The sequence below is a fragment of the Helicoverpa armigera genome, chromosome 4, assembly GCF_030705265.1.
Source record: "Helicoverpa armigera isolate CAAS_96S chromosome 4, ASM3070526v1, whole genome shotgun sequence".
NCBI lineage: Eukaryota > Metazoa > Arthropoda > Insecta > Lepidoptera > Noctuidae > Helicoverpa > Helicoverpa armigera.
In genome coordinates, this window is record NC_087123.1 from 830,183 (window position 1) to 844,165 (window position 13,983).

The following is a 13,983-nucleotide window of genomic DNA, read 5'->3' on the forward strand; positions in this document are numbered from 1 at the left end:
AATTAGATATGTTACTCGTATACTAGTTGTCTCTCGCGGTTTTACTAGTCTTGAGAGATTTACTTCACGCAATGAAATTTTTAATTTAGTTGCGTGTATTAGGTACCTTTTTAGGTATTAAACCGTCTTCAGGTACCTACGCCTTGCCTAATCATCATCATCCCCTTGTCATTATCACAATTTTGTATAAAAGGTTGGCACATCATGTCTTCTTCCTCAACGGTATTGTGACTTATTGTGATTACCCATAATTTAGATGCATGTAATGCTACCGTAAGTGCTACTTATGTGCAAATGAATATCATGAATTTCTCCGGGTGTTAGTGGTTTGCTTTGAATAAATGAAATCTAATAAACAACTAAACCTCCAGTTGTTGCTTCAGCCGAAAGACGTCCATTGCTGAACAAAGTCCTCCCCCAAAGGTTCGCCATTTTTCTCGATCTTCAGCAAGCCGCATCTACTGCTTCCCGACGACCTTGGTTAGATCATCCGTCCATCTAGAGGAGGCCTGAACACACTGCGTCTTCGGGTTGTAATCACCACTTGAACACTTTTCTGCCCAATTGGTCATCTGGTCTACGAGCTATGTGCCTTGTCCATTGCCACTCCAACTTTGCATTTCTTCGGGCTATGCCGTTGACTTTCGTTCCTCTGCGGGTCTCCTCATTTCTGAATCGAGACTCTTCAATCTCTTTCTCGAAGTTGTATTTACTTAGCTGCACTATTTCTCTTAGGTATTGGGAATGGTCAAGAAACATCAAGCGTTGAAGTCTCCATGTAGGCAAGTGCTACATGGAGGTTTAATAGGACCTCTGTCTTATCCATGTTTTGATAAGACAAAGGAGACCTACATCAACATACATTCACATTTATAATATTAGTTAGGATCGCTACAAGATTCAAATCGGCTTTATCGTTTTTACCGATAATTTTGACCTCTGGGTTAAACAGAGATACCTATAGTTCAAAAAAACTTGGATAGAAAGAAACAAAAATTCGAGTTTCTGTTTGTAAATAACTACAAAAAAAAACAAGCAGGTACTAGTTGAGCCAAAACCAAGTTTGTAGTATTTTTGATTAATTATTACCGTGTTTGTTAATCCTGTCCTTGGTAATGGAATATGTATAACTTTTTGTAACAACGATCACTCCCAAATTCAATATTTTCTTGTAAATCATTTACTGTTTGATCCATCGATACATCCATACCATATATCTAATTTATTTTCCTACTGAAAGCCTTTTTTGAATATCTATTCAGAAAATTAAACAAAAAATAAGAGAAGCAAGAGATTCAGAGGTTTCAATTTCAATATTTGAGTCATAGTTACTCATTATCTACAATATCTATTTATCATAATACGATTAATGTACCCAGAAAAGGCAAAAATACGTAGTCCTAAGCACATAGGTACTTTTTCTATAGTCGTTTACCTACATAAATACATATTTAATTACACTTACATTTTAATTGCAGTAAGTAAGCTTTTTCATTCATACTCAAGTTGTTTTTACCCCACAAGGGGTAAAGATCAAGATACATAAGAGAAACCTAAATGTCATTTTAATTACCCATTATTCTATTTGAGTAATTATACAGAATTCTCATATGTGTTTATAATTATAAACATGATTGAGGTCAGCTAACGAAACAATATTAATTACTATCATATATTATAGGTACCTAAGAGGTAGGTTAGCGGACAGTCATGTTTTGTTTACATTTTATAAACATTGGGATTGTGGTGTCATGGTGTATTTTTTAATCAAAATAAATAAGAAAAATAATTATTTTCCAAAAGATTATAAAATATTAATTATTTTATGATCATCATCATAAATCAAAATCAAAAATGATTTCCTAAACATTGAATTCAATTATCAAAACTAAAATTATAATTTTCTACAATGTTTTTTCTTCCAAATTTTAATTTTCAAATAAGTTGGCTTAATTTTACCTAAGAACACTACAGAAAACTACGGTCTGCTTTGTGAAAGTTTTACCCATCCAAAACAAAAATGTGAAAGACTGCCAAGTTCGATAATATGGGAATGCTTCGCCTATAAAAGAAGTGAGATCTGAATAAGTACCAAGTTCCATACATATACCTCAGTTAAAAATAGTTACTTTTTAATGATGTTACTTGGCAAGTTTTCATACACCTTGTTATAAACCTACTAAACGCAATGAATCAAGTATTTAATTTTCTATTAAAACTTGCCAAGTAATCATCATTAAAAAGTAACTATTTCTAACTGAGGTATGTGTATGGAACTTGGTACTTATTCAGATCTCACTTCTTTTATAGGCGAAGCATTCCCATATTATCGAACTTGGCAGTCTTTCACATTTTTGTTTTGGATGGGATTTCATTTATTTTTGTAAGGTTGTTTATTTTATTTTTTTCTTATGATGAAGTTAGTTAAAGAAATGTCTCATTTATACTATTTTTTAGATTTTTTAATATGCACTATATTTCTTACAAAGAAATGAACTAGATTAATTAAATGGACTAGATTTACCAACTGACTGACATGACTTGTTATCATATATTATGTTCGTGGATCAAAGTTACACATTCGTTATTTTCGAAAGTGATTCACACTTGGCCGTTTTCAGATTTTTACTTTACTTTGACTAAATACAAACCTTTGTACCATTCGAAGATATATTATATAAATATAGATAAATTTAGTTCGTTTTAGTTCCTTAGGGGTATAAATTTACACCGGGTATAAAACACCTTCATTATTTTGAAACCGACTCACACTTGGCCATTTTCAGATTTTTCCCTTTACCTTGACATAAAGACCTACCTCCATGCCAAATTTCAAGTCAATACGACCATTGGAAGTGGTCTAGGTTTTTGATGAGTGAGTCAGTCAGTCAGTCAGTCAGTCAGTCAGTGAGTGTATAGTAAAAATAGCGATTTTCTGACGTCAATATCTCAAGACCTACAATAGGTATATTAATGAAATTTTGTATTTTAGATAAGTGAGGGGGTCTCAACAGATACTAGAAATTTGATATGCGTAAATAAAATAGATTTTGAGTTACAGGGGGGTCGAATTTGGCCCGAAATGGTTCGTGTAATATAACCCACGGCCGGTGTGTCGCTTTTTTTGCTCGAACTTGGCGGACACACTGCCGTGTGTCTAGATAAAACCCACAAAGCGATTTCGATCCGACCCGGAAATCGATCCCGAGAGAAACAGTCGCGCTTGCGGGCACTTAGACCAACGAGGCCATCAACACGTACATATATTTAAGTACAGCGCCCTCTAGCGTTACATACTTGAACTCGCATGTCATTTCATTGTAATCTTCGTGAAGCCCAAAGTATAGTCAGAAGATTGTTGAAAATTTATCTTTTTTTTTTGTTTCGTGCAATAAATAACTGACTGTATTTATGTACAAGATAATTAGGCAAATTCATTTAAGAAGAAAATGATAATGAAACCAGCCAAAATTACAAAACATGTTTTATTCATAACAAGTAGTAAAACAAATTAATATGTCAATTAAAATGAGATAGCGTTTGTAAAAATCCATCTTCGTAACATATCCATATTTCCCTTTTCTCATTCTTTATAGATACAAATATTCTATTCACTTCATAGTAAGTCCTTTTAAACTATCCATAACAATAGCATATAAAGAATAATTTCTCCATTATAAATAAATAAAACATTTTATAAATGTTAACGTATGTCATTACAAAATATACAAAGATATATGTGATGATTTCAGTACAATTTCTTACTTACTAAATTCCTTAATTAGCTTTTCTTCATCTCCTTTCTTTTAAAGTCGGCGTTTTGTTGGTCTTTACAAAACCTCTGTATAAAATAAATACCATCCAGCCAGTTTTATAACCTAAACTGACTTTACCTATGAACTATATTCAACCTTATTTCATATATTTTAAAACTTGAAAATACTCCATGGCTTTAAAAAATAAACCACTAAAAAGTAGAGACATTCCTTGCAAAATGCTTTAGGTACATAAATGCTTAAGTTAAGCTTATCTACCATTAATGTAAATATTTGAGGTAATTATCATTCTAAGTAAACTGTTAAACAGTAATAAAATAATGCCGCAAATTAATTTATAGACATAATTGTCTAGCTTACGGCTTCTCAACACCTGGTGGTGTGTTTAACACAATATTCACATTTATTTTATAAACGCTTAATAAGTATTTTCTACTTGGAGTGTAGTAATGACACAAATATTGGATCAAATAAGCCAAATATGTGCCCCATTCTACTAGAAATAAACTACATCAGCTTAAATAGCCAGACTTTACCTATATACCTATCTACGCAGTATTTACCTACTTGTCTAAACATCTATAAATTAGACTTAGTGATGCTAGGCAAACCGGCGTCAGCGTACATTTTGTTCCAGAATTCAACTCTTTCCTTCTCCAGGTTACTGGACATTTTTGTTTCTTTGTCTATGAGTAAATACTCTTTGGTTGAACTGTTGTAGGGCCGCCATTCCACGCTGCCCTTTGTTGGTGTGGGATTACTGAAAAACAAAAACAATTTGATTTTAGAACAAAAATAGAAGAATAAACAAATGTTTGTTGATTGATTGGGAAATAAAAGATTGGCAGCCTTTCTTTGCATTGTGTCTTTTCAGAGACCAATTGCACTTGCTGAGTGCACAGTTTTTTTAAAATAAATAAATTATTTAAGTCCACAGGATTATGATGATTGAAAAACATTAGCAATTAGATTATTCAACTCACCCAGTCTTTGCAAAATCAGTCCATAATTTAGTAACATCATACACTGCTTTTCTTATCTCTTCATTCTCTTCATAAATACTTTCAGTCATTGGTGTATGGAAAAGATAAAATAGATCATCTACATGACATGCGCCTTTCACTGCATCATCACCAAAGATGTTCTTCATCATGTTCATTTTAGTGCAGTAGTCAAATCGGTACATGTAAGTTGGCGCCATCTTGTGGTAGAAATGCATCAGTCTGTGAGCTTGGTATGTGAAATTAATATCTGTATGGACATCTACTATACCCTGTACATCATCTTCAGTGGCATCTTTACCTCCAAAATAAAACTCTTTGACCCGTTGGCCGAACTCTTCTAGTTTCTCCTTGGAAGATATCATTGCTACGTCTCTTGGAACAAGGTAGGATGGTTCTTTATTCAGAACTTCCAACTTTTTCCTATGTTCAGGGATTAATAATATCCCTTCGGCAGTATTGTACCCGCACATGAATGGTACTTTGTTCACTTTGCCTGACAAAAGCATTTGTAGAGGGTCTTCAGTCAAAAACTGTTCTTGTCCTTCAAATTTCTTCTCCACTGTTGGTGTGTAATAAATAGGTAATCCTCTAAATTTCTCGTCTGGAGTTCTCGTTTTGACCGTGAGCCTGGCTAAGTCAAGAGCAGGCAATCCTCTTAAATGATCCAATAATTCCTTCTTATCCTTAGTGTCTTTGCCTAGAACTTTTCCAGATCTAAACGCTCTTTCGACAGGTTGGTGAGCTATCGCCCAATATTCTAAACAAACTCCACTTTGGGCTATCGCTTTGTTAAACAGTCCTTTCGACATCGGTGAGAGCATGTGGAAGTTCACGCAGGCTCCACCAGCACTCTCTCCAAACAGCGTGATATTGTCAGGGTCCCCACCAAAAGTGCTGATATTTTCTTTAACCCAACGCATGGCTAGAACTTGGTCTTTCATACCAGCGTTACCTGGTACTTCAGGAGTGTCTAGGCAGAGGAAACCTAGTGCTTCGAGCCTATAGTTAATAGTGACTACAATTACATCATGTAGGAATAAAAATTCAGGTCCATATGTTTCAGCATTTCCAGATCCAGATAAAAATGCTCCACCATGTATGTAGACCATAACGGGTAGTTTTGAGTTAGGTTGCAATGACTTTGTGTAGACGTTTAAACTGAGACAGTCCTCGCTGCCTTCCACAAAGTCTACTACAGACATATCGAACTGAGGGCACACTGGCCCGTGTTCTGTAGCATCCCGTACACCATCCCATGGCTTTATTGGTACTGGTGCCTGAAAAAAGTATTTTTTAATTAGAAATACTGATAAGCAAATACCTGTGGCATTTTCCCATGAATCTGATTTTTTCTGCTGCTATTGTAATGAGAACAATTAATAATGAAGTGTGAAACCATTAAAAGAAACACTATAAATAAACAGAATTTTCTTAATTCAGCTATAAACTTAAAGTAGAATATTATTTTAATAATTTTTGTCATTATATAAATTTTAAATATCTTCTTAAAATATGATTTATAACATAAAAATATTTAAAAATATCATCATCATCTTTTTTAAATCTTTTTATTTTATAATTCATATTTAAAAATTATAATTTATGTGGAAAAAAGATATAGGAAATACAAATATGTTAGGCTTACCCTAAACCGTAACTCTCCAACCGGCGGTTCCCCATAGCGTATTCCTTTGAAGCTATAATAAGGGCTCCCATCTATACCTTTCTTAACCGCTCCCTTCAATTTCCCCTGTTTCACGGTCACCACTGGATTGTCCTGGAAAAATAAAAATCATTTTAAAATTATCTGCCGCTGCCATTTTGAAAAACAGGACCACACATAATCTATGCTAATATGCATAATAAAGAACAAACATTATCATATTTCATAGATAACTAAATGAATAATTTATTTTGTTATGTAGCATTTGGTTTATGTTAATTCCAGATGTATCCATTTTAATTCCAGAATTTAGACAAACTGTGAGAATTATTCCTTTTATTCATAAAAATGTAATGACTATGTTAAGCAAAAGAAGAATTTTGTGAGCAATAGTAAAATGGACAAGAATATCCAATTTATTTTTATATAGGTATATAGCTGTTGAAACAACCTAAAAACACAGACATTTTTTTACATAATATAGACAGTTTGATTATCAAAAATGTTGTTTTGATGAAAACCATTAAGTTTTTGGAGTTTTGAACCCAGAATGTAAATTTTGTGTCCATTGTGACTATGTCTATGTTCATTTATTTTTGGTACAGAAGTGTCTTCTATATCCACTTTTTATATTTTAAGTTTTATTTTTAATTAGATTACCTTTTTTTAAACATAACCAACCTATAAATATTCACAATCTTAAGACTTACATGTGCCATGATATTGTCTTGTATTATTACGCGGTTCTATAATATTAACTAGAAAGTATTAAACGGAGATTCTTCGCTATGCAACGAGAAATTAATTATATCACAGTAATTTTATCACAAATCCCGACTGTCTTTTGTTTATCGAAATCTACACTTCGCGGAACACTGTAGTCGGACTTTTGTGTAATTTGTCGAGTTTGACACAGAAGTAATTAACTAATTCACTCACGTAACACTAATTAAGTGTATTCATTTAGAATTCTAGCAATTAACTGATAAACAATACGACACGGCAAACAGGTCAGCTGTCAAAGGAATTGAATGAATTGATTGAGAGAAAGAAAGAAAGAGTCAGAAAATACTACGCAGTTGGTCATTGGGTCGGTCAAAGGGCGGTCCGGTGACCATTCTATATTTCTTTCATTCAAACTCATTCATAACTTCTACTTACATGTGAGTTGCCAACTGACGAAAACCGCATAGCACCCGGCTTCGTACGAACAACCAACTTTTCAATAGTTCTTATAATAAACATAGTTTCACTGTTTCAGACGAGTCAAAAAATATGTACTATCCTAAACCCTGCTCTATGAACATGAACACTGCAATTTTTATAACCGGCATCGATATTTTTAGCTTGTTTTCGGCGATCACAAAGTCCAAAGGTTGTTGTACGAGGATAGAAAGAGATGGAGATACATTTTTCCAGACATATTGCGAATTCTACAAGTGCGAGAAGGATAGCAACAAACATCTTTCCGCTGTTTTTTTTGTGTTTATCTTCGAATTTGGTCTCGGTACAAAGTCTAAACTGCTATTGACATTGAGGAACTAGAATAGATAGGTTATTTACCTACTCATTTATTTTTACCAACTTTTTCCTGCGATTAGGTACCAATGTTCAGGTACAATAATAAGGCAATTAGAATACTTACTCACTGAAATGTTCAATTTTATTTCTTCATCGGTTTCATCGTCAACCCGTTCTATTGTAACCTAAATGTATTTCCTATTTGTATTCGATTAATATGCTAGACTTTTATTTTATTGTAGGAAGGCATTTACTACTAAGAAGGTCAAATGTTGTTCTACGAAGTAGGTACCTAGCAGGAATATACACGATTTTTTCCAGGTTTTGTTAATAATGATGCTGGCCGGAAGTAGATACCTAGGTAGGTGATTCCATTATAAAATGTAAAAACCTCCTTGATAAAACGTAGGTAGGTAAAGATGAGATACCACCGGTATGCTGCAGTCTTACAGACACAAATGTTTCTTCTAGGCTAGGCTCCATACAGAACTTTATAAAAACGAGTGGAGATGTCATGACGGACAATCTCCTAAGAAAATAGCGTCATGCTCTCAAAGTGCGGGCGTTGGGGGACGAGGAACATTACTGGCTACGCCTTCAAACGCCTTCCTTGGACCCAGTTCATTTTTTGTAAAAGCAAAAATCGTTGTCAGATATCTAAAGAAATCCGGACGCCTCGTTATGCACTCGTAACTGAGCGTTTTGGTTTTGATTAAGTCTACAGTACCTATCTATTTTACCTAGAAGAAGGCGAAAGACTTACTTGTGTTGTGGCATCTCCACTCATTTTTCCTTCCTCCGTGGTCTGCCTGCTCTAACTTTTACAAACAGCACGCAAACTTTTATAAAATGTCCACAACACCACTAGTAATAGGTGCTCACTATTGTAAACTACTAATTTACATCCAACTCTCTTATAATTTTTATTTTCAACCTTCCTGTTAAATACCTAGTAAAAAAGTTTTTGAAGTAACGGCGCGGCGGCGTTGATTTCGGCGTTGGTTGCGGCACTGATTACTTTTGTGACGAAGAAAAAAATATATAAATTCGCACAAAATCACGTGACCAATAGATTTCTAAGACGTTCGACGGACGACCGAGACGTCCGTTTTGTGTGTCCGCGTGCTCTGAGAGATATACTTTTTATATGTAGGTATAATAAAGAGCAAACATTTTTTTGTTCGTTTGTCTGTTTGTACCCGTAAACCTCCGAAACTGCTGAACCGATTTGAAAAAATATTTCACTGTTGGGAAGCTGCACTCTTCCTAAGTAGCATAGGCTATTATATTGTATTCCGGTACAGGCAGTAGTTTCCATGGAACGCGGATGAAACCGCAGGAAATCGGCTAGTGCTAAATAATAGTACCTACCTAATAAATAGTTCTGAAGCTTTACATTTTTAATGTACCTAAGTAGGTAATATAAATTGTCATGTTTTGTACTGTACAACAGGCGTAATAAATGACTATTGTATTTATAAATTAAAGTAATTCGTTCAAACCATTCAAAAAATTACGTACAGCTTGGCAAAAAAGAGTCTGACGCGGTGACAGTTGGAACTAAAAATCAAAATCAAATAAAAATTGTTAACATCGTTAATACTGGACATTGAAGTGTCCAAGGGACATCGCCTACTTAAGATTGAATATCTCCAAAAATAACAAATATCAAAATCTGTGAATCGTAGTATTCCGGTTGCCACAGGTGCGATAGTGCTGACCTCATTTATTCCACTCTTTTTTGCCAAGCTGTACGACGTTAATACTTATTCAAGTTTTTTCATTTTGGTTGGCACTTTAATAGTGTATCATCTATCTATGGCTGGCATTCCCAGAGTGAAACCCGATGTGAACCTATTTATTTTTTTATTAATTAATATTTCTCTTTACATTTTATGCATGTAGGTAGTCATAGAAATGTCTTTTGTTTTTTAAGTTGATATCCTGATCCTGACATTGACCATCATGACCAAAGAGCGGACCAGTTTTTAAACAAGCAATAAGTATCTAGGTACCTACCTAATATTTAATTACCTATTCAAACATCTCGTCTCCACCTGTTCAATGCATTGAGAGAAGTAGGTAATTTTATTATCAAGTAGTTTTTCGTAAACTTCTCTGCTATGCTCCGCAATGGTGGAGTCTGGGCCATATAGGTACAGGAAGTCAACCCCAGCAGTGGTAAAAAGCAGATGATGGCATAATTATAGTTAAATAATTATGTAAACAACGAGAGTAAGGACTACCTACCTATCTATCTATTATTGAGTGATTCAGTCTTCCACAAAAAATTATATTTTTTTCAATAGGAACACTTTATAGGGTAACAAGAGCCATTCCTACAATACACGCACATTTAATTTGATTCTGACTTACTGGGCCTTACTACAAAAACTTTAAACCCTGTTTTACACTTGTCTAATAAAATTTAGGCTGCAAAATGAACCATATGTCAACGTCATAATTTGTCATTTTTTTAGACAAGGCATAAACTGACGTTTAAAAGTTTTTGTGGTAAGACGGTTATTGTTTATTGATCTAAATATAGGTAGGTAGGTACATTTTATAGAAATCCAAATCTATTTTTGCTATTACCTACCTACCAATAAATAATAAAACCAAAGATTCAACTTGAAGAACCAAAACACTGAACTACAAACTGTGTTCCGGTACAGAATGAAACATAGATTAGTTGCAAAATGTTATCGCTATGCGGCGCTAGTTGTGCCATCGAAAGCGCGCGAGCGGGAAACGTAAGTTGCGCGCGCCAATTTCAAATTGAAATCGGGACATTATCCATCCGATTGCGTTTCATTTTATTGATTAATTTAGCCATTTTATTTAAATCAATATTAGCATATTCACGATAAAATAACCCTTCATTTGTACTACAAAAATTGACAGGGCGATTTTGGTGTCGCGATATGGACGCAAAAATTCACCAATAGAAATTGCTGATTTAGTCTACCTGCCAGCTTATCAGGGCACCCACTTCACCCACCTTCAGTGTAAATAAGGATTAGCACGATTATCAGTTTTATTGTGGCCAGGAATTATTTTAGAACGAGTTTTACGAGCGGCACGCGTTGCATTGAACAATTGTGCAAATAATGGCGATTTTTTGCTTATATTTGTATAAGAATTATTATTTATAGGTTTTGTAATATATTCAATATTGTTCGCTTGTTATTGTGCGGGCGTTTGAGCGTACACGCACGCATTTTGGCAACTTCGCGCGCCGCGTAGAGCGCTGTTGCGCAGAAAACACGCTATAATTTTAGCCCTTAAAATAAGCTACAGGTTTTATCTATAACCCTGTCAATCGAATTTAACAAAATATCAAGAAAAAACTCAATTTATTCATACTTATTTCAGTTCTTATAAAAAACTTTAGCTCGAAGTTAAGCACCTATTAAATACGAAAGATGCGCAAAAAAATCAAAGCAGTATTTTGCAGTGTGTTTAACGTTCGCTCGATTACGAAAAATATTATTTAAAGCTCACTTAGAAACAATCTAACCATCGTTATTCTATCATATAACTATTTGCAAAGTTACTGACCATAATGATAGATTTATTATAATCATACTCTTTTTGAACTCTCTTTTATATTAAAAAATATACTTAGGCAAGGATAAAGAGTCTTCTATACGTAGAAAGCTATCTATGTTTCCAAAGAATTTTCCTTTTCCCAGTTTTACACTCAAAAATGTTTTCAATGTTATCGATGTTTTCAAAGTCACGAAACATCTTATTTCTATCTTGAATTAGTATTGCAAATCTTAATTATAGTATTTACTCATAAAAACATAAAGGTTACAGATATTTAGGCAATTGTTGTCATCAGAAGCGATTGTATGAAGCGCGCTAGCCAAAGTTACAAATATTACATGTTGGCGATTAGGTACCAAAAGCAGGGCTAAATGAGACTAGAACTTTCATAACAATTCAAAAATACCAATAACTACAAAATTAATATTTGCAATACAATACAAAACTAATCGCACAGTGGTACAAATTGCAACCAAAGCGGGGCAAAATCACGATTCGTACAAAAAAATATAATATTGCGAAAATTTATTAAACCCGCTATCTGTTCACATGTGTTCTTGAGGATTATTTTCTCACGGCTTTGTCAATAATAATGGGGAATATTTTAATAATTATTCCTTCTGAACTGTGATTTCTTGACACACTCATGTTAATATTGTTTGCATTTTTACATGTAGATTCGTTTATTTGTATTGTTTTTATAATAAATGTGTGTAGTGACGACTTGTCAATAATGTGTCAAGATAACGTCAAGCTCATTGCATTTTGATATGCACTGCATTGGATATTGGGTTAGGATTGACACTTCTGAGAACCACAGCAGTCTGTAAATGGGAATAATTTTCAGCAATATTATTCGTTTGTTTAAATGGAATTAAGGAAATAATTTCAACCAATAAAAACGTAAAAAAACACGTTTGGGAAAGAAGTAGGAAACAGTTTTTAAAATTCTTTTTTTTTATTTTAATCCTCAAGATTTACATGCAGGTACCTAACAAAAAATTGCAACATAAAACTGCCAAGCATATCGCCAATCTATATTTTTTTAACTTTCTAATAAAATAGTCGCACTATACTTTTATAAAACACGTAAGTACTCAGCTTCAAAAAGCAACCCTTTTAGCGACCGTTTAGTTTTCTATAAAGACTTGCACCGTCATTATTTACAACCCTTCGGATAAACCCTTGACAACAAACCTTTTTAACATTTTAAAACGCGACCAACAATGGATGATGTATAGTTTTTTTTTAAACCAAGGATTATACAACTCTTCTGTATAAATGTTTTAATATTTAAAAGATTAGCGTCATGTTATTGCGTTTTGGAATAGGTAAATATTTTTTGGATTTAAAATGTTTTTATTTGTGAAAAAGATTTATTTTTAAGTAGGTATGTTATTAGCTGTATAAGTTTTCATGTTTGTTTAGTTAAAAAAATACAACTACCTAATAGCTTTTTTAACACGTTTCGTTTGTCTCTGATGTTGTTTGTCTACATAATCGTAGTTGCCACTTTTTCCATATTACGAATGGCTACTTGATGACATCCATTAAACGTCGTCATCATCCGTTTTTGATAATAATATGTCTAGCTATATATGCACAGGTACTATTCTAATTCTCTACATACGCTCTGATTTACTTCAGCAAACCAACCTGACTTCTCTAAAAATCAGACTTATTAAATCCGTCTATAGTCAGTGATGCATATTTTCTCTAAGTATATCTTCATTTCATCCAAAGTTCATCTGTTTAGAAGTCCTTAATACTACTTCATCCTTCCAAATCGCAAGACGTCCAACCTGGTACCTCAGCAGGTACCCACTGCTTCTGCAAAAAAGAAAAAACTTTTCAAAATTCAATTAATACAAACTTTTCAGCCCAAGTTAAGTCTGTAACAAGCAAATAATGGGCCGTGCGTGCGCGGGCGCGGGTTAAGTCCGCAGAATTATGCTCGGTGGCGAGCTAGTGTTTGGCGGCGCGAGGGGCGCGTGCGATGGGGTTAAATTGTGCTAGGGATGTTTTCGTGTCGACATTTTTTTTTGGACGAAAGGTTTGCTGCTACATGAGTGTGGTTTCCTGGCATTAAGATTCTGGATCATATGTTGTTTTAATCCAAAAAAGTCCATAGTAAAGCCACGCTGATGATGCACAGTGGACCGACCATTGAAGAAAATTGTCGACACGAAAAAGAGATTAGTCATCAACATAATGCAAGTGTGCGGTTTTCTGTTGGTACAGAATTCTGATATAAACTGTTAAACTCCTTACAACCAACCACCCATCGATAAATCGATATGACATAACTCCATCCCTAAAATCTCAGCATTAACCCTTCAATGTGCCTGTAGGAACATTTAATGCATTCATGGGCTCTCGAGCGTGGCGACTGCAAAGTAACTAAACTAGTCTGCCCTAACGTTCGCTTTTTATTTATTATTTTAAAATGGGACGGATCATTTCGAGA

At 34.1% G+C, this 13,983-nt stretch overlaps 1 protein-coding gene across 3 annotated transcripts; it reads right to left on the bottom strand.

Annotated features, from left to right (window-relative positions):
- Window positions 1-3,470: 3,470 nt before the first annotated feature.
- Window positions 3,471-8,851, bottom strand: LOC110370457 (juvenile hormone esterase). 3 transcript variants are annotated; one of them, XM_021326266.3, is made up of 4 exons: window positions 8,728-8,851; window positions 6,426-6,557; window positions 4,760-6,057; window positions 3,471-4,536 (listed from the first exon to the last, which is right to left on the bottom strand). In XM_021326266.3, exons 1-4 carry the CDS (start codon window positions 8,749-8,751, stop codon window positions 4,356-4,358), a joined length of 1,635 nt encoding a protein of 544 aa, XP_021181941.3. In that variant the 5' UTR covers window positions 8,752-8,851; the 3' UTR covers window positions 3,471-4,355. The 3 variants fall into 3 exon arrangements, with proteins under 3 accessions (XP_021181941.3, XP_021181940.3, XP_021181942.3); XM_021326265.3 differs by lacking the exon at window positions 8,728-8,851 and adding an exon at window positions 7,605-7,763; XM_021326267.3 differs by lacking the exon at window positions 8,728-8,851 and adding an exon at window positions 7,154-7,451.
- Between the last annotated feature and the right edge of the window lie 5,132 nt (window positions 8,852-13,983).

What these genes read in the sequence shown, in the direction of transcription:
- LOC110370457 (XM_021326265.3), bottom strand. Translation starts at nt 7,688, where the DNA reads ATGTTTATTATAAGAACTATTGAAAAGTTGGTTGTTCGTACGAAGCCG. An exon ending in CGTCAGTTGGCAACTCACAT is followed by an intron (nt 6,558 to 7,604) that starts GTAAGTAGAAGT and finishes TTATTTTTCCAG; the next exon opens with GACAATCCAGTGGTGACCGT. An exon ending in TTGGAGAGTTACGGTTTAGG is followed by an intron (nt 6,058 to 6,425) that starts GTAAGCCTAACA and finishes TACTTTTTTCAG; the next exon opens with GCACCAGTACCAATAAAGCC.